Source organism: Manacus vitellinus, unplaced genomic scaffold (assembly GCF_001715985.3).
Source record: "Manacus vitellinus isolate BGI_N305 unplaced genomic scaffold, ASM171598v3 scaffold_52_pilon, whole genome shotgun sequence".
NCBI lineage: Eukaryota > Metazoa > Chordata > Aves > Passeriformes > Pipridae > Manacus > Manacus vitellinus.
Genome location: NW_021940628.1, coordinates 2,475,466 through 2,498,039, shown reverse-complemented (window position 1 = coordinate 2,498,039; position 22,574 = coordinate 2,475,466). Strand labels below are relative to the sequence as shown.

Sequence of the window (22,574 nt, the reverse complement as noted above, 5' to 3'; positions counted from 1 at the left end):
GGGAGGCACGAGGCTGATGTCGAGGGTTTGCCTTTTCTCCTCTGGAAATACTCCCTTGGCACATGAGGGTGGTTCAGGTGGGGAGGGTGGCTGCAGGTGATGTGCGGGAAGTTGTTCCCAGTGTTGGGATGTGCTGCTTTTCCACTCACAGCTCAGATCCTTGGCTCAAGGGGAGTGCCAGCAAGCCCTGAAGAGCCTCCAGGCGCACTACGAGGATTTCCTGCAGGACAGCCGGGACTCAGAGCTCTTCTCGGTGTCGGACCGGCTGCGCCTGGAGGAGGAAGTGGAGTCTTCCAAGGAACACATCCGGCAGCTGCTGGAGTCCATGGAGAACGGTGAGCTTCAAAGGGCTGATGGTTTAACCAGGAGCTGTGGGAACTCATAAACAAAGGATTTATGGGATGGCTTCATGTCCTTCTTTTCCCGAGCTAGCTGGCTGATGGCGTAAGCAGCTACTCTCCTTATTTCTCCATCCATCCATCCGAGTGTTCGGCCCTTGTCCAGCAATATTCCTGCAGAGAGGTCTTGGCTTTGCAGCCTCAGTTTAACTGCTGAGTCCTCTTACCCTAATATTGTTGGTGATGGGTTTAGTCATTAGGATGCATTCGGAGCAAGGACTTTTTCCTGAGTTTAGTCTTTGGGAAAGTATATGTGGTGGTGGCACTTGTGACACTGTGAGTCCCGTTAGGACTCAGGACTCCAGCTTTGTCACATGAGTTTCCCTGTGACTGGACTCATTCTCAGATGTGTTTGAATGAGATGATTTAATTAACTTGTTTTCCGTCTGAGCAGAGATCCTGGTGTCTGTGCGATGCTGTGCTCAGCTCCGAGGCTTCCGGCAGACCCCATTTGGGACAGATACTGGCTGGGGGTGTTTGAGCTGCTGTTTTGTTTGTCTCTGACTTGCAGAAGACAAGGATGAGACCGTTGCCAGGACGTATCTCTCCGAGCTCAAGAATATCCGCCTGCGCCTGGAGGAGTGCGAGCAGAGGCTCGTGAACCGAATCCAGTCCCCGAGCAGCGCCCGAGCAGATGGTGACACTATCCAGGAAAACACCATCCGCATTGCAGAGCAGGAGGTCAGGCCTGCAGCTGGGAGATGGGCAGGGGAGGGAGGTGGTGGACACTGGTCCAAAAATAGCTGTAGCTTCTCTGGAGTGAACGTGTGGGTGATGGGTGCGTGAATGTGCGGGGTTTGAGGGGATCTTGCTGCACAGGAGGCAGCAGGAAACCTCAGCAGGTGGGCTCCCTGCTTCCTTTCCTACCATCTCCTTTGCCAAGGGCAATCCTGCTTTTCCTCTGCCTGTTTGGGCCCTCCTTTCACGTCCTCTCCCTCCCTCCCACAGAGAATGCAGGAGGATCTGCAGCGGCTGCAGTCGGACCTGCGGTTTGTGTCTGAGAGGTGCTACAGCTTCCTCGACAAGGCACCCGCGGGGTCCAGCACCCCCCACCTGCGTGCAGAGCTGGACTTGGTGGTGAACAAGATGGACCAGACCCATGGGCTGTCTTCCATCTACCTGGAAAAGTGAGTCAGGATGTTCTTCTGTTCCCAAATACCTTTTTGAACCTGCCCAACACACCTTGCGCCGGACTGTAACCAAGCTCCATCCCTCCGTGGCAGACAGTGCCAAACAGCCTCATGGTCAAGATCTCTGCCAAATTTTTGATGTCATTGTGCTGCCTCTGTTTGATTTGCCAGGTTGAAGACGGTTGACATTATTATCCGGAACACCCAAGGAGCAGAATCCCTGGTGAAGGGGTACGAGGTGAAGCTGAGCCAGGAGGAGGCAGTTCCCGCTGACCTGGCGGCCATTCAGTCTCACAGGACAGCGTTACAGGTTGGGTGCTCTTGGTTTGTCAAGCAGGGTCCTTCCCTTTCTCTGCTGAATTTTGGGTGTGTGATGTTTTTCTTGCCTCAATATAGCTGGGAGGATTTTGTGCTGCTTATGTGATCCCTTATTGTTTTGTAAAGGTAAAGAAACTGCTGTGACTTTCTTGTAGGGCACATGCTGGCACACTTGAGCATCTTAGCAGCTGCATGTCCTGTTCCTGTAGGACAGGGGCTGAACCAATCTGACTTGGGAACAGACTGGGAACAGATCCCCTTCATTTTACACTTTCTATAACCTCCTAGTTCTTTGCACGTTAAGGAGAGTGGGAAAATAAGCCCATTAACCCCTTCTCAGGCTTCTCAGCCCCAGGCAGGAGGACATCTCCGACCTAATGTCCCTCCTGCTTTGGGTGGTGAACCAGGGCTGTTTCTTGCTGTTTTTTGCAGCAATGGCTCGGGGAAGTGAAGGACAAGGGCTCCGTCTTCTCCACGTTGGAGGAGGAGATGGCAAAGGCGAAGGCGGTGGGAGAGCAGCTGTACCGGCTGAGGCAGGAGCGCAACATCGACCTGGAGCGCTACCAGGAGAAGGGGAGCCAGCTGTGGGATCGCTGGCAGCGAGTCTGCGCCCAGATTGAGACCCGGTGAGGAACCTCCTCCTGCCTCCTCCCTCCGATTTACTTTCACGCTTCAGCTGAGAGCTGGGGCCAGGCTTGTTAGCAGCGATATTTTTCCAGATGGGGTTCCCACTGGTGGCTGGGATACCCCTGGCGTTTCACCTTCCTCTTACTTGTCATGGTTCTTCTCTCAGCCACACGGAGCTGGAGAGCATCCAGGAGGTGCTGAGTGATTACCGGCAGTGCCACAGTGCCCTGATCCATTGGATTGAGGAGATCACGGTCCAGCAGGAGCTGATGAAGCCTGGGCAGGCAGAGGACAGCCGGGTGCTGTCGGAGCAGCTCAGCCAGCAAACGGTGAGGAAGGACCTCGTGATGTCTCAGCACAGTTGCTGCCCTGACAGTGTCACTTCTTTTCATCTGTGAGCTTGAAAATATGAAACACAGCAGGGAAGAGGCTGCAGGCGTGAGTTGGGTGTCTGGGAAGTGGAGAAGCTCAGCTTGAGGTGGAGATGAGGTCTTGCGTGAAAAAATTGAAGAACACGAAGACTTTACCCAAAAGGGGAGGGATGGGAACCAGAATTCAGCTCACCCCACTGTGGCAGCTGTCATAGAATCATAGAATGGTTTAGGAAGGGATCTTAAAGACTGTCTAGTTCCAACCACCTTCCACGGGCAGGCACACCTTCTACTAGACCAGGTTGCTCCAACCTGGCCTTGAACACTCCAGGAATAGGGCAGCCACAGCTTCTCTGGGCAACGACTCAGACAACTTGTCCTGACAACCCTTTTTGCTTTGGATTTTATTGAAGGCTTTGGCTGCAGAAATCGAGAAAAATCAAGCCCAGCTGGACCAGTGTCAGAAGTTCTCCCAGCAGTACTCGGCCGCCGTCAAGGTACAGTCCTCTTCCTGCACCCGGGTGAGACTGGCTGTGCAGAAACAGCCGTGGCACAGTTTGTGTCTCTCATGCTCCACGTCTCCCCCACCCCTGGCTGTGTTTTCAGGACTATGAGTTGCAGCTGATGACGTACAGGGCCTTTGTGGAGTCGCAGCAGAAGTCTCCCATGAAGCGCCGGCGCATGCTCTCGTCCTCGGATGCCATCACACAGGAGGTAGGAGCACAACCACCCACCCAACCTCAGCAGGGAGAAACTGTGTGTGCTTTGGGGGGGGTCCTTCGACGCCGAGCAAACCTACGAGCAGTCCCTGTGCAATGAGCTCCTTCTGCTGAACTCTCTTGTGTAAATAAAGTTTCCACCCTCGCTGTTTTTTCCAATAGCCACAGGGGATGGCTTAGTGCTCTAAGCACCAGGTATGACATACGTAGACTCCTGGGAACCCCTGGGAACCCCTGGGTCAAATCCAGCGGGGTCGGCTCAGCCCTTCAGCCTTGTGAGGTAAATAACCAGAGCACCATGCAGCGTTACTGTGTGTGGATCTTTGGGATGAGACCTTTAGGGCCCCGAGGTCCTGTCTGCTCTGTGTGGATATTAAAGATCCCAGTAGCCCTCTGTCAGAGTTGAGCATCCGCCCCAGTGTCCGTGACCGGAGTCTCCCCTCGCTCCAGTGTCGTGCAGCATGGCATGTGTGGCCACAACCCTCCCCATCAGACTTGCTGCATTCCATTGATGCCATTCTGGGTCTGCCAGGTGCCTTGGGGGGGTTCCCAAGCGAGAGGTGCCGCATCCGTGTCACGGTACTGTAAAGTACATCATTCCAGATCTGCCAGTGGGGCTGATCTCTCCCGTTTTCCCCCTTCTCTCCCTTGGCAGTTCATGGATTTGCGGACTCGCTACACGGCCCTGGTGACACTGACCACGCAGCACGTGAAGTACATCAGCGATGCACTCCGGCGGCTGGAGGAGGAGGAGGTGAGGGTGTGCAACGGAGCTGAGCTCTGTTCAGACTGTGCAGGCTCATTCTCTACCCCCCTAAGGGTGCTGCTCCCTGTTGAGGTTACGCCTCTCCCTCTTTGGAGATCCCCCTTTGACGTGGTTGTCTTCCTCCCCCCTCGTTTTGCAGAAAGTAGTGGAGGAGGAGAAGCAGGAGCACGTGGACAAGGTGAAGGAACTCCTGGGCTGGGCCCTGGGCTTGAAGCAGAGTGTGCAAGGCAGGACTGCTGCTGCTGGGAGCAGAGAACTGGGTGACATTGAGAAATCCATCTCAGAGCAGCAGGTAAAGCACAAGTGACCATCAGACACTGAGGTTTAACTTCTGCTCTTTTTCCATGGCTGGTTTAAACTTCTTTGTCTCTATTTCTTTTCCCAGGCCCTGAATGAGGAGCTGACTGCAAAGAGGGAACAGGTCTCCGAGGCCATCAAAACTTCCCAAATCTTCCTGGCAAAACACAGCCACAAGTGAGTGTGACCGAAGGAGGAGCCAGGCAGAGAGAACAGAGGGGTGGGAGATGAGATTCCTTAGAGCTGGCACTGGTGGGCTGGTGCTCCTGGGGTCCAGTGCCTGACTCCAATTGAAAACAATGATTAGCTGCACATAACAATTGACTTCTTTCTTATCTGCAATGAGAACTGTGAAATGTGCAACCCATTTATGCTGTGGGGCAGTGTTAATCCTCTGTAGTAGTGATCCAGCCCCGTATATTTTGGGATTTGATCTCTACAATGCAGGTCAACCTGTGCTCAGTTATCCTTGTAGGTTTTAGCTGAGCTGGGAAGGAGTAGGACAGTGGGAAGAAGGAACTCATGGTGGATTTGGCATTTTCCTTCACCAGAACAACATGGTAATTCTTTGGAGGTGGTTTGTGCAGTATCCTGAGTGGCTTCCCCTTCTCCTTGCAGGCTTTCCCAACCGGAAAAGGAACAGATTTCTGCTCAGATTGGTGCCCTGAAGGAGACCTACCAGGAGCTCTGCAGCAATTCCTCGGAGCAGCTCCAGCAGCTCCAGAGCCAGCTGGCTCAGGAGACAGAGCACAAGGTACTGCTCCCTGCTCGGTGCCGTGGCTGCACGGACACGGTTCACTCCTCAGAGGGTGCAAAAGGTTTCACTTTGTCGTGTGTCTCGTGGCCACTGGCCACTCACGGCCCATCACCTCTCTTACTTGCACGTGGTTGCCCTCCCTTCTCTTCCATCCATGGTCACCCAAAGCATCCAGGCTGGTGGTCCCTGGAGGCCAAGCAGGACCTGTTTCCCTGCTGCCTTCCAGGTCAGTGGGAGAGTTGTCCCTTGGTTTTCATCAGAGCTCTGCCCTCTGTGTGAGGGTTGGCTCGTTCATGCTTGGGGAGCAGGGATGTAGATGGAATTCTGTCCTGGAAACGGTCCCCTTGGGAAATCTGTGTCCTCAGAGGAATGTCCTCTCAGGGCTTTAACCTCAGCAGGCTCCACCTCACAGGCTGCCTGCAAGCAGGGGAGGCAGGAAGGTGAGATTCTTGTGGCCTCATGGATCTCGGGGTCTGGCAAAGGGTTTGCCTCAGCTGTGGCTGAACCAAATTGCTCTTCCCAGTGCAAGGCCACTGCATTGTCCAGCCCCTCAGCTGACCTGGGAGACTTTCCCAACCCATTCCCTGTTCACACCCACCAGCACTCCCGTCAGTCCCCGTCCTTGTTCCGCTGGGTAGGGAGGGCTGGAAGCGCATCCTTTATTGCCTCTGTTACGAGCTGTCATTCACAGATATACGTGTGCGTGCTCTGTAAGTGTATATACATGTGTCAATGGATATATTTGTGTGTTTGCTTGCTGGCTCCCTGTACCCTGAAGCAATGGCCCGCTCAGACCTGGCTGCACAACACAGGTTTTGGCTGTCGGGTCCGTGAGTGAAGCCCTGTTCAAGTCACCCATGGGGAGAGGGCATCAGGGCTGCCTGTTTGAGATCTGCCTGTCCAGCTTTCACCTAAATATATAGTGACTGGACTTTACAGAGAAGTAAGTGCTTTTATTGCAAGCCCCTTCGCCCTCGTGCTGGCAGCAGAAGGGTGAGCAATCAGCTCGTTAGTCGCTGCTAAGCCGACACAGATTTGGTGCAGCCTGCCTGTGGAAAGGATGCTTTTTTCCTTTCCCTTTTCCTGCCTCTTGGGCAGGAAAATTATTTTAGGGCAAAAGCCTTCTCCAGGGCTTGTCGGGCTGTTTTGGTACAGCATGAGGCTGCTTTGGGGCTGGGACAGTTTTCACTCACGCTCTCGACAAAGCCCAGGAAAGAAAACAAGAGATGGCAGTGGGGCTTCACCTCAGTTCCCCGTCTACAAAATGATCCCTGCGGCTCTCGTGCGGAGCCGTTGCTTCACTGTAGAGGGAGCATGAAGAACTCTTTAACATTTGCTTGCTGGAAACATCCAACTGTCAGAAAGGAGTTATGAAAGACCAAAAGTGCAAAGCAGAACGCGCTAAATTGAGCATGATGTGTCCCTGTACAGTTTGTGTTTCATGTCAACTGTTTTTTGAGATTAACTGACATCCTTGCTTACAAGTTTAACTAACCCTCCGGGATTTAAACAAACAAAAAACACACAAAGGGAAAGAGGAAGACCTGTGTGTGGGGTTCTTTTTGCAAACAAAACAGTCGCATGCTGGACGCTAACACCAAGCTTTACACTGTGTGTGATACGGCTGAACTGCTCCATAAGGCTCTGTCTTTAACTGCTCAAGGCACACCCTGCAACTCGGTAAGTAAAAGCCTTTTACTCCCCTCCCTCCCATCCATCTCCTTTTTTATCTTTCTCTTTTTTCCCTCCTTCCCTCTTCTCTGTCTTTCCACGGCTTGTTCATCTCTGACTATGCATGTCAGGGTCTGGCGATGGTGGTGGAGAGCTTAGGTTGTCCCAGAAGGTTCCCCCTCTCCCCACAGCAGGGTGTTGGGATGCAAAGCAATTAATTTCGTGATCCTGATTCCCTCCTCGCTATCCCCACAAAAATCTTTTAGTGCTTGGGCCCAACCAGTGGGACTGGGAGAAACCCAAATGTCCAAAGAGCATTTGGACAAAGATACTCTTCATCATCTAAATTATTACCCTCCCTGTGGGGACAGCAGCAAGAAAAGCCCCTCCAAAACACCACAGTAGATGGTGTGTTCCCAGTCTGTCACTGTTTCCATGCTGGGACCTTCAGCTTTTTCCGTTTTTCCTTTGGCCCTGTCTGAGGAGCAACTTCGAGGTGCTGGAGTGGGCAGAGTGGGTGCCGTGGTTGTGCTCAGGGAGCTGCCCTGCCACGTGGCTGGGAGCTGCTCCATGGTCTGTGGTGTTCCCTGGCCATCCTGGCACTTGAGATTTGCTTGGGAAGTGCAGGATTGAGAGCATGGCAGGAATCAGCATGTGGGCTGGTTCTTACTGCTGGGAGAGGTTCTTACTTACCCCAAAGTGGACGACTTCGGGGGGTTCTCTTCTCTATGAGTGAACAGTGGTATTTGTGTTGTCTTTACTTTTTAAAAACTGGTGTTGTTGAAGGGCTTTGTTGTGCTTGTTGGTCTCCTGCCCTCTTTTTCCTTGGAGCATTTGGAGCACTTGTTGGTTTTGGCGCTTGCCGCTTCGCTGCGCTACTGGTGGTGGATATTGGAAGCATCTTGGTGCTGCCCTGGTGATGGACTAGACGAGCATTAAAACTTGCTGGCAATGTGCAAGCTGGCAAATGCACCAATTTTTGTGCTGTGATGACTTTGGAGTTGCATTTCAAACACTTTGGGACTCACTTTCTAGCCTGTTTAGGGATTTTAAGCCTTTTTTTTTTTTTTTTTTTTTTTTTTTTTCCTGAAACTGAGGCCTCCCTAGAACTCATGAAATGAGTTCTGGAAATGCTCAATTTTGATTTAATTCCTTTCCTTCTCTTTCTGTTCCAGGGCAGCGAAGCAGTGGCAGGAGTGATCGATCTTGGCACAGTAGAAATATTCCCTGTCTTTGGTGCTATGCAGAGAGGTCTTATAGATCAGGACACGGGCCTGGTCCTCCTGGAGGCCCAGGTTATCACGTCTGACTTAGTTGTTCCAGAGACCAACGAGAAGCTCTCCTTGGAGAAAGGTCTGGCAAGAAACATCATCGATGTCAGGACATTCCAGGTGCTGCAGGAATTGAAGGATGCTCTCCACCAGGTGGAAGAAGTGGAACGTGAAGGGAAGCAGCTCCTACCCGTCGTCGCTGCGATGGAAGAGGGGAGGATCAGTGAGAGCATTGGGCTGAAGATTCTTGAGGCTGAGCTCGTCACTGGGGGCTTTAAATTCCATCAGGGCAGAGTCAGCATGGAGACAGCGGTGCAGGAAAGGCTCCTTACCCCCCAGCTTTATTCCAGACTTGTGTCTCACCTGGAAGGTGGCAAGGATTTGATTGACCCCAACACTGCTGAGAAAATCAGTCTGGCAGAGCTCATGGAGCGGTGCATCATCCACCAGGAGACTGGGCTGAGGCTGCTCCCAGTGAAGCAGCTGGCAGGGGGAATGGTGAGCTTGAAATCAGGCAGAGAGGTCAGCATCTTCCGGGCAGTCCAGGAAGGGCTGATAGACCAGCAGGTGACAGTCAGGTTGCTGGAAGCCCACCTCTTTGCTGGTGGCATCGTTGACCCCAGGACAGGGCACAGGCTGACTGTGGGTGAGGCTGTGAGACATAATCTAATTGAGCAGGATTTGGCTTGCACGCTTCTCATCCGGCAGCTTCAGACGGGCGGGATCATCGACACCGTCACGGGAGAGAGACTGACCCTGGATGAAGCTGTGAGGAAGGACTTGGTATCACCCAGGATTGCACTGGTGGTCCTGGAATCCCTGCGGTCCTTCAAGGGGCTCCTGTGGCCAGAGATGGGGGAGATCATCTCGGTTGCAGATGCTTTGGAGCAAGGAATCCTGTCCACAGAGCTGGTTCACAAGATTCTCAGCACCAGGCAACTCATTCAGGCTGTTTTTATACCAGAAACCACTGAGGTGTTGTCCTGGCAGAAAGCAGTTGAACAAGGCGTCTTGGAGAGAGATGTGGTGAAGAAGCTGAAGTCAACAGTCATACCTGATGTCATGGCCAGTGTGCAGCTCGCTGGCTCTCCGAGCAGGAGCAGGCATGGCCAGAGCTCTCCTGGAAGGAGTCCCACAGGTCACGAAGAGCCCAGTGACCCTCTGCTAAGGAGTGACGATGAAAAGCTGATGTTCCACTTGATGACCCACAGCTACATCAACATCCACAATGGCCAGAAGCTGCTCTTGGTGGATGGAGAGCTGAACAATCTCACTAAAACTCTCATCCAAACCCAAGAAAATGGATCCTGTGCACAGAGTTTGGAAGACAGTGCAAGTTTTGAGGAGACAGAGGCAAACGCGGCTCTTGAAAGTGAGCCTTGCAATGGTTTGACTTTGCGGCACTTTGAGCTTCAATCTGCTCCTTCAAAAGAAGAAAGTGAAAAGATCCAACCACCCAGAACTGTTTTGGAGAATGGAGAAGTGGTGATGGGACCTGAAAGTCTCCTCATGGAGGATGCAGAAGATGTTCTGCGTGTAGAAGAGCAAGAGCAGATTTATACTGAACAGGTGACCATCAAGAGTGAACCTGATGCTGAATTTGGAAGAGAGAAGGTTGTTTCTACAAGCAGGGACAAACATCAGGTAAAATTATTGATACCAGAACCTCCCAGTGACCTTGACAGTGGTTTCAGAGAAACAGAAGAACTGATGATCGAGGCAGAAGAATCCAAGCCTACTGCAGTAGATGGAGTGAAAGGTACTGAAGATCAGAAGAGGTCCTTGGAAAGTGGGTCAGTGGTTGTGAAAAGTGAGATCTGCATAAGAATGGGTGTTTCAGAAAGCAGAGACAGACTGAAAACAGTGGCAGAGAGGTCTCAGAGTGTGGAGGAACCTGAACTAGAGGCAGAAGATATACAAGAGGTTTATTTACTAAACGAAGAGACAGTTGAAAATGGTGTGCTGGGAGGAGAGGAGGTTGTGCTCCCTGAAACTGGAGAGACAGCGCGAACAGAGAGGCACAGGGAAGACATGGAAAGTGTGTTGGAAGTGGCAGAAGGAGAGGGGGAAGAAGTATTAGGTGATGAAGGCGTTGATGAAACATCCCTGCTGGCCCCTGAGGAGCAGGAAGCAGGGGACAGTTTGGAAATGCTCTTAGCACAGCTCCAAAGCGGGGGCATAATCCATGAGCAGACAGGCAAGATGCTGCTTCTGAACGAGGCGGTGGCCTGCGGGGTGGTGTCCAGCCACACGGCCGTGAAGCTGATGGAGAGAATGAAGATGTTCAGTGGCTTCTTTGACCCTCAAACGTGCGAGTCTTTAACCACTGAGGACGTCATTGAAGAAGGTCTGATGGATGAGGAGCTTCTCCAGAAGGTTCTCGCGTCCGACAAAGCCATAAGTGGTGTTCTTGACCCGGGCAATAACTTTGTCTACTCCATCAAGGACGCTGCTGCTGTTGGCCTTCTGGACAAGGAAACAGCAATGAGGATCTTGGAAGGGCAGGTGGTCACCGGAGGGATTGTTGACTTGAAACGTGGCAAAAAGGTGTCGGTCACTTTGGCTTCAAATCTGGGCCTCATAGAGCCAACAAGTCAGAAAGAGCTGGTCAAGCTGGAGAAGGCTTCCAAGGGGAAAGGCACCGATGAGGCAACCAGACAGAAGCTCGTTAGTTTACAGGCTGAGACCAGTGGAATTGTGGATCCTAAAACTAAGCAGCCTTTGACTTTTGCAGAGTCTGTTGAAAAAGGACTCCTGGAAAAGCAAACAGCTCTTCAGCTCTTGACCAAGCAGGTTGCTGATGGAGGAATCATCCATCACGTGTCTGGAATGAGGCTTTCGGTGAACAGTGCGATGGAACATGGTTTGATTGATCAAGATTTATGTAATGAGCTCAGGAAGGCTGAAGGTGTGTGCCTGCAGGACTATGTCCATCCAGTTACGAAGGAGAAGCTGCCCTTGCCCCAGGCAGTGTCATTAGGGCTCATTAGTCCAGAATTCCAGAGGAAAGTGCAAGAAATCCAGGCTGGGAGTGGAAGCATTTTAGATCCAGCTTCTGGCCAGAGACTGGCACTGTGTCAAGCAGTGCAGGAGGGCTTGCTGCCCCAGCAGGCGATGGAGAAAGCCCTGTCATCTTCAGAAATGAAAGAAGGAATTGTGGATCCCGAGACCTGCATGATCGTTCCCTACTCGGAGTTCGTGAAGAAGTGTAAAATCGATATCGAATCTGGCCAGAGGTACCTGGAGGTCCATCCCTTCCGAGCCATCAAGGATGAGGTGACGGGGACCAAGCTGACGTGCGCCGAGGCCGTGAGGCTGGGGAAGGTGGACCCTCTGCCCACCCTGCGGCTGCTGCAGGCACAGGCAGACACTGGGGGGGTGGTGGAGGGCACCGTCAGCAAGAGGCTGTCCCTGAGAGCTGCTGTGGAGCAAGGGCTGCTGGATGAGGGCATGGCCAAAGTCATCGCCACCAACCAGCTGAGGACTGGGGGAATCGTTGATGCCAGCGGTGGGAAAAGGTTGACTGTAAAGGAAGCTGTTGAAAAAGGGCTGATTAGCCCAAAGTTAGCTGCCGGTCTTCAGGATGCACAGATACCCGAAGACAGATATGGTTCTGAGGTCTGCAAGGTGGAAAAACCCCAGCTTTTCCAGGAAAAAAAGGAAAAAATACCTCCAAAAGAGGAAGACATCATCCTCCCTACCAGATCTGCCAAGAGGTTTGATGTTGCTGAGCACAAAGCTCAGCCTGGAGCCCCAAGCTATGACACAGCTGGAGGTGCAGCCGCTGCCACCGAGACATCCCCCGTAACACAGACAGAAGGGAAGTTAAAACCTCAGGAAGCTTCCAAGGATGGTGTTCATCCCCAAGATGAACATCATCATCACCCCCAGGCAAAGGCTGAGGTGACTCCAGAACACCCCTCAGTGTCAGGTGCAGCATCTTTCCCTGAAGAGGTGGTGGTGGTAGAGGCTGTGGAAAAAGGGATCACAAAAAGGAGCTCCCAGGTTAGAGCAGCCTGGGGGAAAGAACAGAGGAGAGAAGAAGTGGATGGAGAGACAGGGGAAGTAGAGGGATTGGCCTTGGAGAAGGAGCAGTTGGACAGGGAGGTGCTTCACAGTGTGGAGGATGAGGAGAGGAGGAGAGACTCTGTAAGTGCAGAGGGAGCTGTGGCAGGTGCAGAAGGTGCAGTGGTGACTTCTGGGCAAGGAGAGAGAGTGACCAGCACGGTCCAGGTGACACCAGCAGCCCTGAGGAAATCTGTTAGTGTGAGTCCAGGGAAGGAAGAGATGGGTCCTACAGAGTCTGGAGAACCCCCTGAGGTTGGTGGCCCTGTGGAGCCTGCAGGAGATGACCTTGCAGGGAAAAAAGCTGTCAAACATGCTGAAGGACACACTGAAGGAGAAATGCTGAGACTGGGTGCAGGAGGTCCAGTTGATCAGGAAAAAAGTGTAACTGAGCTCAAACCTACCCAAAAACACAAAAGCAAGAAAAAGAAAGCAAAGCAGGGCAGTGTTCCAGGAGACAGTGCTCAGCCAGAGAAACCTGCAGAAAAGCAGTCCCTTCCTTTTCTGGTTTCCAAAGAAATTCCAGGGAAAAAGGAGGAGGAGGACTTTGTCTCAAGGGTGCCAGAGCCAAAACATGAAACCATCATCAAGATTTCTTCTGGGTTGGCAAGAGACACAGCCAAGCCTGGGGAGAGCAGCAGGGATGGGGAAGGAAAGAAAACAGTTTCTGAGAAAGATATGGAAGACCTTGGAGAGGGTCAGGTGTTCCCTGTGCCCCCCAAACAAGGGCAAACTGGAGAGGTGATGAAAGGTGGGATCAGGAATGGTCACGAGTCCTTGGTAACATTGAGCCTGGAGGAGAGGATGACTCGGGAAGACACGAAGGTGGAAACCACACTGGATGTGTCCAGCACAGCTCCTGCAGCAGAGGAACTGCCTGGTGAGTTGATTATCAGAGAAGAACTCAGAGAAGTTCAGGAAACCTCTGCAGTCCTTGAGCTTGAAGAAAAGAAACAGCAAGAACAAACAGCCAAGCTCACCACAGACCAAGGAGGTGCCCCTGTTCCCCCAAAATCCCAAGGAGAAACCCCCCAGGAGAGGACCAAGCAGCCGGGTCCTGGCGATCGGAGCTTGTTGTTACCTGTGATAGTGGAGGGGGAGCTGCTGGAAACCTCGAGGGAATCCACAAGACCAGCCCAGGTAAATGAATGCTTTTTGCTATTCTGACATTTTTTTATGAGGTATTTGTGTGTGTTTGATGCTAAATCTGTGCAAGGTCCTTGGCACAGAGGGCAGCCGGAGCATGAGGAGTGGATGTTGCAGTATTGGCTGCAGTGGATTTGGCAAAGGACCTGGTGATGTACAACTGAAAACACTCAGGGCTTAGTTGCAGCTCCTTTTGCTGGAACATTACTTCTAAATGACTAATGAGCAGGACTCTTTTTTTGGCACTTTTGCTGTAACACCAGAGATCTCTTGCCATTTATAAGCTTATGTTGGAAACAACCAACATGTTTTATTTTTCCTGTAGTAAATCTTGTAGATAAGGCCAGCGAGTGGCAAGTCCATGAGCTGAAATGTTATTAACAGATTTCTCCTTTGAAAAAAAAGAAAAAAAAGAGTGATGTATACCCCTTTGTTTTCTTTTCTGCCTAAATTTGAGGTTTCGTTTTCCTGTTTGATTCTGTAGATCAAGTTCAGCAAGAAGATGTGTCTGGAGCACGATGAGAAGCTGATATCTTATCTCTCCATGCTCCGAGATATCGAGATGAGAATCAAACGGGTGCAGCCAGCGGAGCAGAATCTGGCAGCCCTTCATGACCTGCTGCAGCAAGCAGAGGTGAGCAGGGCTGGGCCAGGCTTGGCTGGTGTTAGGCAGGACAGAGTTTGTCCCCCTTCTCCCTGGTCCTGGAGAAAGGCAGGCGAGCGCTGGCAGCTGAGCAGGGCTGGAGGGGGGGGTGATGAATCTTTCTAGACGCAGTGTTTGGAGCTGCATCTCCAAAACCTTTGCTTGGTTTTGGCAACAGGAAGATGAAGTCACCCAGTCTTAGACATAACGATGCTGTCTTGCCTCAGGCCCTGGGCGCTGAGCTGCGGGAGCTGAGCTTCCCAGTGAATCAGGAGTTGGACGCCGTGAGGTGGATTGTGGCCAACCCCCCTGAAGAAGTCCCTGAGCAATTACTGAAGGCTTTGGAGAAGGATGCCAAGAACCTCCAGAAGTCTCTGAGCTCTGCGAACGACGTCCTGGAGTCCCGGCTGCAAAACCTTCGTGGGGCGGCAGAGAACGAAAAGGTAGAGCTGGCAAATGTGCCTGCTGCCCCCCTGAGCACCCCAGAACTCCTTCTCTGAGCGGTGCATTTCTGTTTTTAAGGCTAAAATCCTGGCACATCACGAGGCTCTTCAGGGCAAACTCCAGGAGCTGCTGAGCTGGGTCTCTGGCACCGCAGAGTCGCTGGATGACAGTGATTATCACCAGGCGACGGATTCCAACAGCTTGAGTCGCTGCCTGCACCACTACAAGGTAACCATGGCAATGCCCCTAATCCTTGAGGCTGATGAACTTGCTGCCCTTTGCATGGAGGAGAAGCTTTTAATCCTGCTTCCCTCCTGGAGCCTGCCAAGGGTTTGCCCTTATTCTGTGCTGCAGTAGGAGTGACTATACTGTATTTGCTGCAAGGTCACTTGTTTCCACAATACACAAAGGATCTGCTTTGGCTGCTCCACTGCAGATAGGTGTGTGGTGGGGGCTGAGTGACCAGGAATGATTCCCATCAGGCTGTTGAGGAAAGAGCTGCTTCCTCTGGAAGGGCTCTGAGAGCCCCCTCCATCACACCTGCTCTGGTCTCCATCACCTGTACAAGCAGCCTGGTCTCCCCTCCACATTTATCCATCTTCTGGTGATAACTTTCAAGATATTATTAAGATATTTTCAAGTTCAGCATCTCCTGCTTGCTGGTAGCACCTCGACACTGAAGTCAGTGGATCAAAGGCTTTGAGAACTGGTGGTGGCACATGGAGTCACTGCGACCTGTACACAGCTGGTGGCAGTTCCAGGCCTGGGTCATCTTCAGACCCAAGGGCAGCCCTGCATTTCTGCTCCAGGCAACCTCTTGGTGAGGTGCCTCCAGCACCTGGTGCAGAGGAACATTGGAAAACCACTGCAGGGGGATGCTCTCACCTCCATGCTGAGTGTGATTTTGGGAGCATTTGGTGTTTCTGGAATGTGTTTCTCATGGCAAAGCACATTTTTTTGGGTGCTGCCCATCCACATGTCCCACCTGAAGGTGGGAAGCAGCGCAGGCCAGCGCTGGCTGTGGGGTCATTTTGCCTGACGGGTCTTTTCTCTCCCCTTCAGGAGCTGAAAGGGCCCCTCACCGACACCAAGTCTCAGCTGGACGCCACCGCCTTCGACATCCAGTTCTTCATCTCAGAGCACGCCCAGGACTTAACGCCCCAGCAGAGCAGGCAGCTGCTGAGGCTGCTCAACGAGCTGCAGAAGGCTTTCCGGGACCTGTCGGAGCGCGTGACGGCGCGGGCGGAGGTGCTGCAGGTCTGTCTCCAGCAAGCGGAGCAGACGGACCAGGTGAAGGTTGTGAGACATCTGCTCTCCCTTGGCTGCCCTTTGCTCGCTGAGGTGCTTTCCCGGCCGCAGGAACACGCGCCGAGACACCTCCCGTTCTGGGATTTCACGTGCATGCCACTCACAGTTTGTGACTTCTCGTTGCACATCATGAGCTTCCTCTGAAAGTCTCCCTTCTTCCCGCCGCGTGGCTCCCAGGTGGAAAGTCTCTTTCCTCCCAGAATACCTGGAGTCCTTGTGAGGTCTGGGTAGCGCAGCCCGGCAGCCCTCGTGGAGCTGCTTTGGACTGGATGGAATAAACCCCTGTAACCCTGCCAGAAACCCCTGTGCAGAGGGGCCACCACAGATACCCAGCAGTGTTAATGTCTTATTTCCACTGCCTACGTTGCTGTCCCAGGGAAAGAGCTGACAGTGTATCAAGGACCAAAGCAAGTCTCAGGTCTCTGCTGCACTGCTGCAGCACCCATCACTGCATGGATCCTCTTATTCAAAACAGGATTAATGTGTTTTTTTATTAACAATTGCTCTCTGTAACTCTTGCCTGTCCTCTCTGGAGTGTGTGTGTGTATATTAACCAGTTTGCTTTGCCTTTTCAGATTGAGTGTGCGCCCATCCTAACCCAGGAAGAACTCGCTTTGCAGCTGAAGAGCTCTTAAGAAGGCTCTTTCAATTTGCTTCTGTTGTTTTATCTTATGACTGGGAGAAACAAGCACAGTGTTTTGCACAAGTTTGTACATCGCCTTGCTGAAATGCTCAGTGAAAAACTCAGAAACCTTTTATCTCCCCTGGGAAAGGGGAGCAGGGGTGTTGCAGGGACTCTCAGGTCACATCATGCTCAATTGCTCAAACAGGCGCTTCTGTGTTGTGCTCTGGCAGCAAAAGGAGGAGCTGGATCAGCAAAGAAATGCTTTTCCTCTCCAGGGCTCCTTCTCCAACCCCAGGATCATAAAAGAACAGCCTTTTTGGGTTGTCTGGGGCTCCACAGTGGTGCTGCCTAACTCAGATTGTTGTCACCTCTCTTTTGATGAGTTTCTGCTGCTCTTTTAATGTTTGTAACGTGGAATGCAAAAGGCACAGAAACTTGTGATCGAGTTTTCCTGGGAGAGGAGTGCAGCTCCACTTTGGAACTCAACAGGCTCCTCAGAGAGAAACCTGCTCGAGTGGTTGCAAATGTGCCACCAGCTCGGCAGGGACGGGGCACCTGCAGCTGGAGAGGGAGAAGGAGCTCCTGGAGAGCCACAAAAAGGCGTTTTCCGTGCTGCATCCTCATCTTCAGGAGCTGCTCCAGCTGTAACCTCTCACCTTGCCTTTCAGCAGTGTGAGTGGAGGTGCAGCACTGGTACTGACTGTCCCCTGTCCCCTTTCCTCTGCCCGCAGACGCTGCAGGAGCAGCAGGCAGCCCGGGCACAGAGCCTGGCCGAGCTGAGCCGCTGGCTGGGCCAGGCAGAGGACACGCTGACAGAGCAGCAGAGAGCAGAAGGGGACCTGTCTGCCTTGCAGCAGAGACAAAGTGATGTTAAGGTCAGTGCTGTAATTTAAAAAAGGGGGGGCAGGAGGTGGAGGGGCTCGGAGGAGCACTCGGAGCCTCACGGCATCGTCTGCCCAGGAGCTGCAGAGGAACATCCACACCCGAGCCGCCTCCTTCGCCAGCGTCCTGAAAAGCACAGAGGAGTTTTTGGAGGAGAACAAGGCCAAGATGGAGCCTGGGGAGCTGGCAGCACTGCAGGAGAACCTCCAGCGTGCCAAGGAGCAATACCGGTCCCTGCAGGAGAGGACAGAGGTGGCCCAGAAGGAGCTGGAGAGTGCTGTGAGTGCTGCAGTGCAGCAGGAGACTGAGAAGGTAATGAGCAAAGAGCTGTAGTCTCTGGGCTCTGCTTGAGGAGGACAGTGAGGTCCAGTTGGAGTCGTTCAGGGTTCTGGCAGTTATCTGGGTGACGCAGCTTAAAGCAATTTGTGGTCCCATCCTGAGTGTCCCCCCAGGCAAGGTGTCCCCTGGACATTTCTGTCATAAAATGCCTTGAGAGTTGCAACCATGGATGAGCTGGTTGTGGTGGAAATGGGGGAGAGAAAGGCCCCTTGCTCTGCCTTTAGGTTGACCTTCAGTGGGAGTGAGAATGCCAGTCACCTCCCTGTGCTGGTGGTGCAGGTGATGCTCCCACCTGGGTGTGTGGAGCCCTTCAGGGAGGGGACCCTGGGTTGTGTCGGGGTAAGAAATGCAGTGGAGCAGAGAGGCTGAATTTATTCACAGCTTCTTTGCACCTTCTAGAGAGCCACAAAAGGTTTTGGAGACCTGTGAGTGTGCCTGAGAGGCACTTTGCTGAGGCTGGCAAACTCCTTGGGTTTTTTCTTGTGTTGATTTGTGTCCCCCTCCCCTGTGCAGCAGTTTGCTGAACATGCAAAAACCGGTTCATTTTATCTGGGGCGTTTGTGCTTTCAGGTGAAAGCTGCCAAAGAGCTGGAGGAGAACAGCAATAAGATCGATTCCCTTTTGAACTGGGTGGCGTCGCTGGAGCAGAAGGGAGGGCTCCTGGAGTACAGACCTCACCCTGCCAAGCAAGAGACAGGGACAGGAGCAGGGACAGGCTCTCAGGATGTCCCCGACGGCCACGTGGTTGGAGCAGACAGCGCTGCCGGGAGCCTGGATGAGCAATATGAGAGGCTGAAGGTCAGGACTGACACCTTGTCCCTCTCGAAGCTTTCTGCCCCACACACTGACCCTGCCTCCACTGCTGATGCAGAGCTGGGAATAGGATGGGGTATTGGGTGCATCTGGCCCCTGGGACATGTGATTTTCCATATGGGAGGCTTGGAAAGTCCCTACCTGACTTCCTGGTGGAAATACAGGCTGTGTGGTGGGTGGGTGCCTGGCAGGGTGTAATCAGGGTAATGAGAGAAGGTGCCAATCGTGGTCAGAGAAGGCAGAGCCCCTGTACCCCAGCCTGGGGGGTTTCCCCCCTTGCTGGTGCTGTGTCATAGAATTCCAGACTGGTTTGGGTTGGAAGGGACCTTAAAGCAAACCTACTTCCAACCTCCTGCCATGGGCAAGGACACCTTCCACTAGCCCAGGTTGCTCAGGGCCCCATCCAACCTGGCCCTGAACACTTCCAGGGATGGGGCAGCCAGAGCTGTTGGAGGGTGTGGAGGCTCAGTCACACTCGTGGTGGGCAGAGATCCTCTGTCACAAGCATCACCTTTGCTCGGTGGATCTTTCAGGCCCAGCACCAGGAGCTGCTGTCCCAGCAGCAGGACGTCATCCTGGCCACGCAGTCGGCTCAGGCTTTCCTGGACAAGCACGGCCACAGCCTGGCCGGGGAGGAGCGGGAGCGGCTCCAGGGCCAGCTGGCCGAGCTGAAGGACCAGTACTCAGCGTCCCTGTCGCAGTCAGAGACGCGGCTGAAGCAAGTGCAGGTCCTGCGGGATGAGCTGCACAAGTTCCTGCGGGACCACGGGGAGTTCGAGGCGTGGCTGACGCAGGCGGAGCAGGACCTGGAGGGGATGTCCAAGGGGGACGGTGACCCCGCGGCCCTGCGGCGGCTGCTGGCGCGCCAGGGCAGCTTCTCCGAGGACGTGATCTCCCACAAGGGCGACCTGCGGTTCGTCACCATGTCGGGGCAGAAGGTTCTGGATGTGGAGGGAGCTACTGGGGACGCCGAGTCCCAGCTGCTGATGTCCAAGAGCGTGGTCAAGAGCAAGCTGGAGGACGCGACGCAGAGATACACCACGCTGCACTCCAAGGTACGGGAAGGGCTCTGCGGGGCTGGGAGTGGAACCCTGGGTGCTGTTTTCCAGGGGTGGCAGAGGGACATTTCACTTCAGTGTTTGGCTGGACTTCCAGGACATACGTAGGCTGTAGGGCAAGGATTGTTTTCAGAGAATCATGGAATCATAGAATCGACCGGGTTGGAAAAGACCTCCAAGATCATCAAGTCCAACCCTTAATCCAACCCTGCTGTGGTTACCAGACCATGGCACTGATGCCACATCCAGTCTCATCTTAAACACCTCCAGGGATGGAGAATCCACCACCTCCCTGGGCAGCCCATTCCAGTGTCTGATTACTCTCTCTGTAAAATATTTTTTCCTAATATTCAACCTAAACCTCCCCTGGCACAGCTTAAGACCGTGCCCTCTTGTCTTCTTCAAGGCTTGGGCAAGGCAGCACCTTTTAGCTTGGTGTTGGTCTGCATGCTGCCTCCTGTAACTACTTTACCATGTGGCAAGGTTAATTTTTTAATGATTTTTTTTCTTCCTTGACGATTTCTGTGCCTTTTCCATGGGTTGCCCACGTCCTCCTATCACGTCTCGTTGCTCCTTTGCAGTGCTCCAAGCTCGGCTCCCACCTGAACACCTTGCTGGAGCACTACCAGCAGTTCCAGGAGGTGGCAGAGTCTCTCAGGACGTGGCTGCAGGAGAGTGAAGCTGCCATTGGGAAGCTGCTCTCAGAGACGGTTTCTTCAGATCCAGCTGTCCTGCAGAAGCAGCTCGCCAGCACGAAGGTACAGGAGCCTTTGGTGACCTCCTGGGAGGTGTTTGAGCCTGGATGGGAATTTGGCTGCACTGAGCAGTCAACAGCAGGAAAGAGACTCTTCCCCATTGGCTTTTTTTTGCCGGTTGAGTGCAAAGATGCACCTGCAGATGCAGCAGGTCCTGCTGCTGCAGATCAGGTGGGATCAGATTCTTGGGAAAGGTGCTCAGCCAGGGGCTGCAGTCAGCGAGGGGCTGCAGTCACAGACACCCCAGCAGGACACAGAGGGGGACATTCCTCCCCCATGAGGGCAACTGGGTGCTGGGACAGCCCAAGCCCTCTGATCCAGCTCTGCCTGCAGCATGGGGTTGGACTTTCCAAGCGACATTATTATTTTTCTTAATGTTTTACTGATTAATGATTAAGTGAAGAGGATCCCTCAGAGGGTTTAAATGGAACCCTGAGCTCCCTGTGAGTGGGGATCTCCTGCCTGACCCATCACTGATTTGGGCTTCTTTCTTGTCAAAGCAGCAGCTGCAAGGAGACCTGGCTGAGCACCAGGTACCAGTGGAGAAGCTCCAGAAAGCAGCTCGGTCCCTGCTGGAGATACAAGGAGAGCCAGCCCCTGACCATGGGCATATTCGGGAAACAACAGGTATGGAGCAAAGCAGCTGCCATTGTCAGCAGGGCTGGTTGGGGAGAGTGAAAACAAACCAGGGAGGGAGCAGAGATGAAGTTTCCTACTTTTGGGGGAGGTAAACACAGAACAGTGCATCCTCAGGGCTTGTGCTTGCCCTTGGGAAGGGCTGTGACAACATGTGTTGGGTCCCCTGTCTCACTGCTGCGTTTGGGGGCAGGGATTTGTTGTCAGTGAAAGTTCTGGAGGAGCCAAAGGTGGCCCTGACTGCTCTCTGAGCACTTTGAGCTCTTTGCCACTGATTCTCCTTTGTGCTGAACTCTGCAGATGCCATCGTGAGCCGGTTCCAGAGCCTCTCCCAGCAGATGTCCGAGCGCTCGGACCTGCTGCAGAAATCCATCGCCCAGTCCCAGAGCGTCCAGGAGAGCCTGGAGAGCCTCCTCCAGTCAGTGGCTGAGATTGAGAAGAACCTGGAGAGAGACCAGCCAGCTGAGCTCTCCTCCACCTCCATCCAGGACTCTCTTGCCACGAGTGTGGTAAGGCTGGGCCCAACTCCCTCACCTCAAACACACCCGTGTGGGACCTGCACTGTGCCAGGGGTTACTGGGGTTTAAGCCACAGTGTTTTGAAACCACCAAAAAAATCTTAAAAAGGGATATGAGCAGAACCTTTGCTTAATATAATAGAACCACAAAATGATTTGGGTTGGAGGGGACCTGAAAGACCATCTCGTTCCAACCTCCTGCCATGAACAGGGACACCTTCCACTAGGCCAGGTTGCTCCCATCCAACTGGGGCATTCACAGCTTCTCTGGGCGACCTGTGCCTGTGCCAGGTCACAGACTTGTTGGAAGTCTCCTTTTTTCTTTGCTAACAAGTCAGGGTTGGATTACAGGCACAGGGGGAATGCAGAGCAGGTTGGGGAGATCAGAAAGGGAGGGAAAAGCAGGGTAGAAAATTATTCTTTCCCTCCCCTGGTTGTCTGAAAGCACATGCCGCTGCTCCCACGGGCAGCCCAGCCAGTTCACACCAGTTTCGCTCAAGAACCTCCCTAAAATGCCCTCCCTCTCCATGTGTGCCCTCCACAGAAGCTGAAGCAGGACATCGCCCGGCAGAAGAGCTGCCTGGAAGCCACGCGGGAGATGGTGACGCGGTTCATGGAGGCCGCAGACAGCCCCACGGCCTCCGCCCTGCAGGACAAGCTGGCCGAGGTCACGGAGCAGTTTGGGAGGCTGTGCCAGCAGCAGCGGGAGCGGGAGGATGCCCTGAAGGGCCTCCTCCCCAAAGTGGAGCAGTACGAGCAGCTCTCGGAGAAGCTGCAGCAGTTCACGGAGAGCAGAGCGCGGATGTTGGCGTCCGGGAACCAGCCGGACCGGGACATCGCTCACTTCTCCCAGCACATCCAGGTGAGGAGCAGGGGCAGAAGGCTCTGCCTGCGGTGGGTTTCTGAGGCAGGACCTCTGTGGGCTCTTTGCCTGCAGAAGGGAGTGTGGCTGGAGTGGTTGAGGCTGTTTCCAGCAGTTAGAGAAGGACATGGCATATCCCAAGAGTCAGACTGGTTT

General features: G+C 53.4%; 1 protein-coding gene across 2 annotated transcripts in view; it reads left to right on the top strand.

The window, feature by feature from the left end:
* The window catches only part of MACF1 (microtubule actin crosslinking factor 1), a 147,245-nt gene that overhangs the window by 55,386 nt on the left and 69,285 nt on the right, over positions 1 to 22,574 (top strand). Inside the window, exons 24-48 of one of the 2 annotated variants that reach the window (XM_029963002.1) lie at positions 152 to 335; positions 910 to 1,079; positions 1,347 to 1,525; positions 1,700 to 1,838; positions 2,279 to 2,472; positions 2,640 to 2,802; positions 3,258 to 3,341; positions 3,451 to 3,558; positions 4,219 to 4,317; positions 4,469 to 4,621; positions 4,715 to 4,803; positions 5,245 to 5,380; positions 8,230 to 13,530; positions 14,021 to 14,170; positions 14,407 to 14,622; positions 14,702 to 14,851; positions 15,686 to 15,919; positions 17,288 to 17,431; positions 17,517 to 17,750; positions 18,348 to 18,575; positions 19,124 to 19,645; positions 20,230 to 20,406; positions 20,907 to 21,030; positions 21,340 to 21,548; positions 22,101 to 22,418. In XM_029963002.1, coding sequence (XP_029818862.1) covers positions 152 to 335; positions 910 to 1,079; positions 1,347 to 1,525; positions 1,700 to 1,838; positions 2,279 to 2,472; positions 2,640 to 2,802; positions 3,258 to 3,341; positions 3,451 to 3,558; positions 4,219 to 4,317; positions 4,469 to 4,621; positions 4,715 to 4,803; positions 5,245 to 5,380; positions 8,230 to 13,530; positions 14,021 to 14,170; positions 14,407 to 14,622; positions 14,702 to 14,851; positions 15,686 to 15,919; positions 17,288 to 17,431; positions 17,517 to 17,750; positions 18,348 to 18,575; positions 19,124 to 19,645; positions 20,230 to 20,406; positions 20,907 to 21,030; positions 21,340 to 21,548; positions 22,101 to 22,418 — 9,705 coding nt within the window. The remainder of the gene's footprint in view (positions 1 to 151; positions 336 to 909; positions 1,080 to 1,346; positions 1,526 to 1,699; positions 1,839 to 2,278; positions 2,473 to 2,639; positions 2,803 to 3,257; positions 3,342 to 3,450; positions 3,559 to 4,218; positions 4,318 to 4,468; positions 4,622 to 4,714; positions 4,804 to 5,244; positions 5,381 to 8,229; positions 13,531 to 14,020; positions 14,171 to 14,406; positions 14,623 to 14,701; positions 14,852 to 15,685; positions 15,920 to 17,287; positions 17,432 to 17,516; positions 17,751 to 18,347; positions 18,576 to 19,123; positions 19,646 to 20,229; positions 20,407 to 20,906; positions 21,031 to 21,339; positions 21,549 to 22,100; positions 22,419 to 22,574) is intronic. The other variant, XM_029963003.1, reaches the window with a different exon arrangement.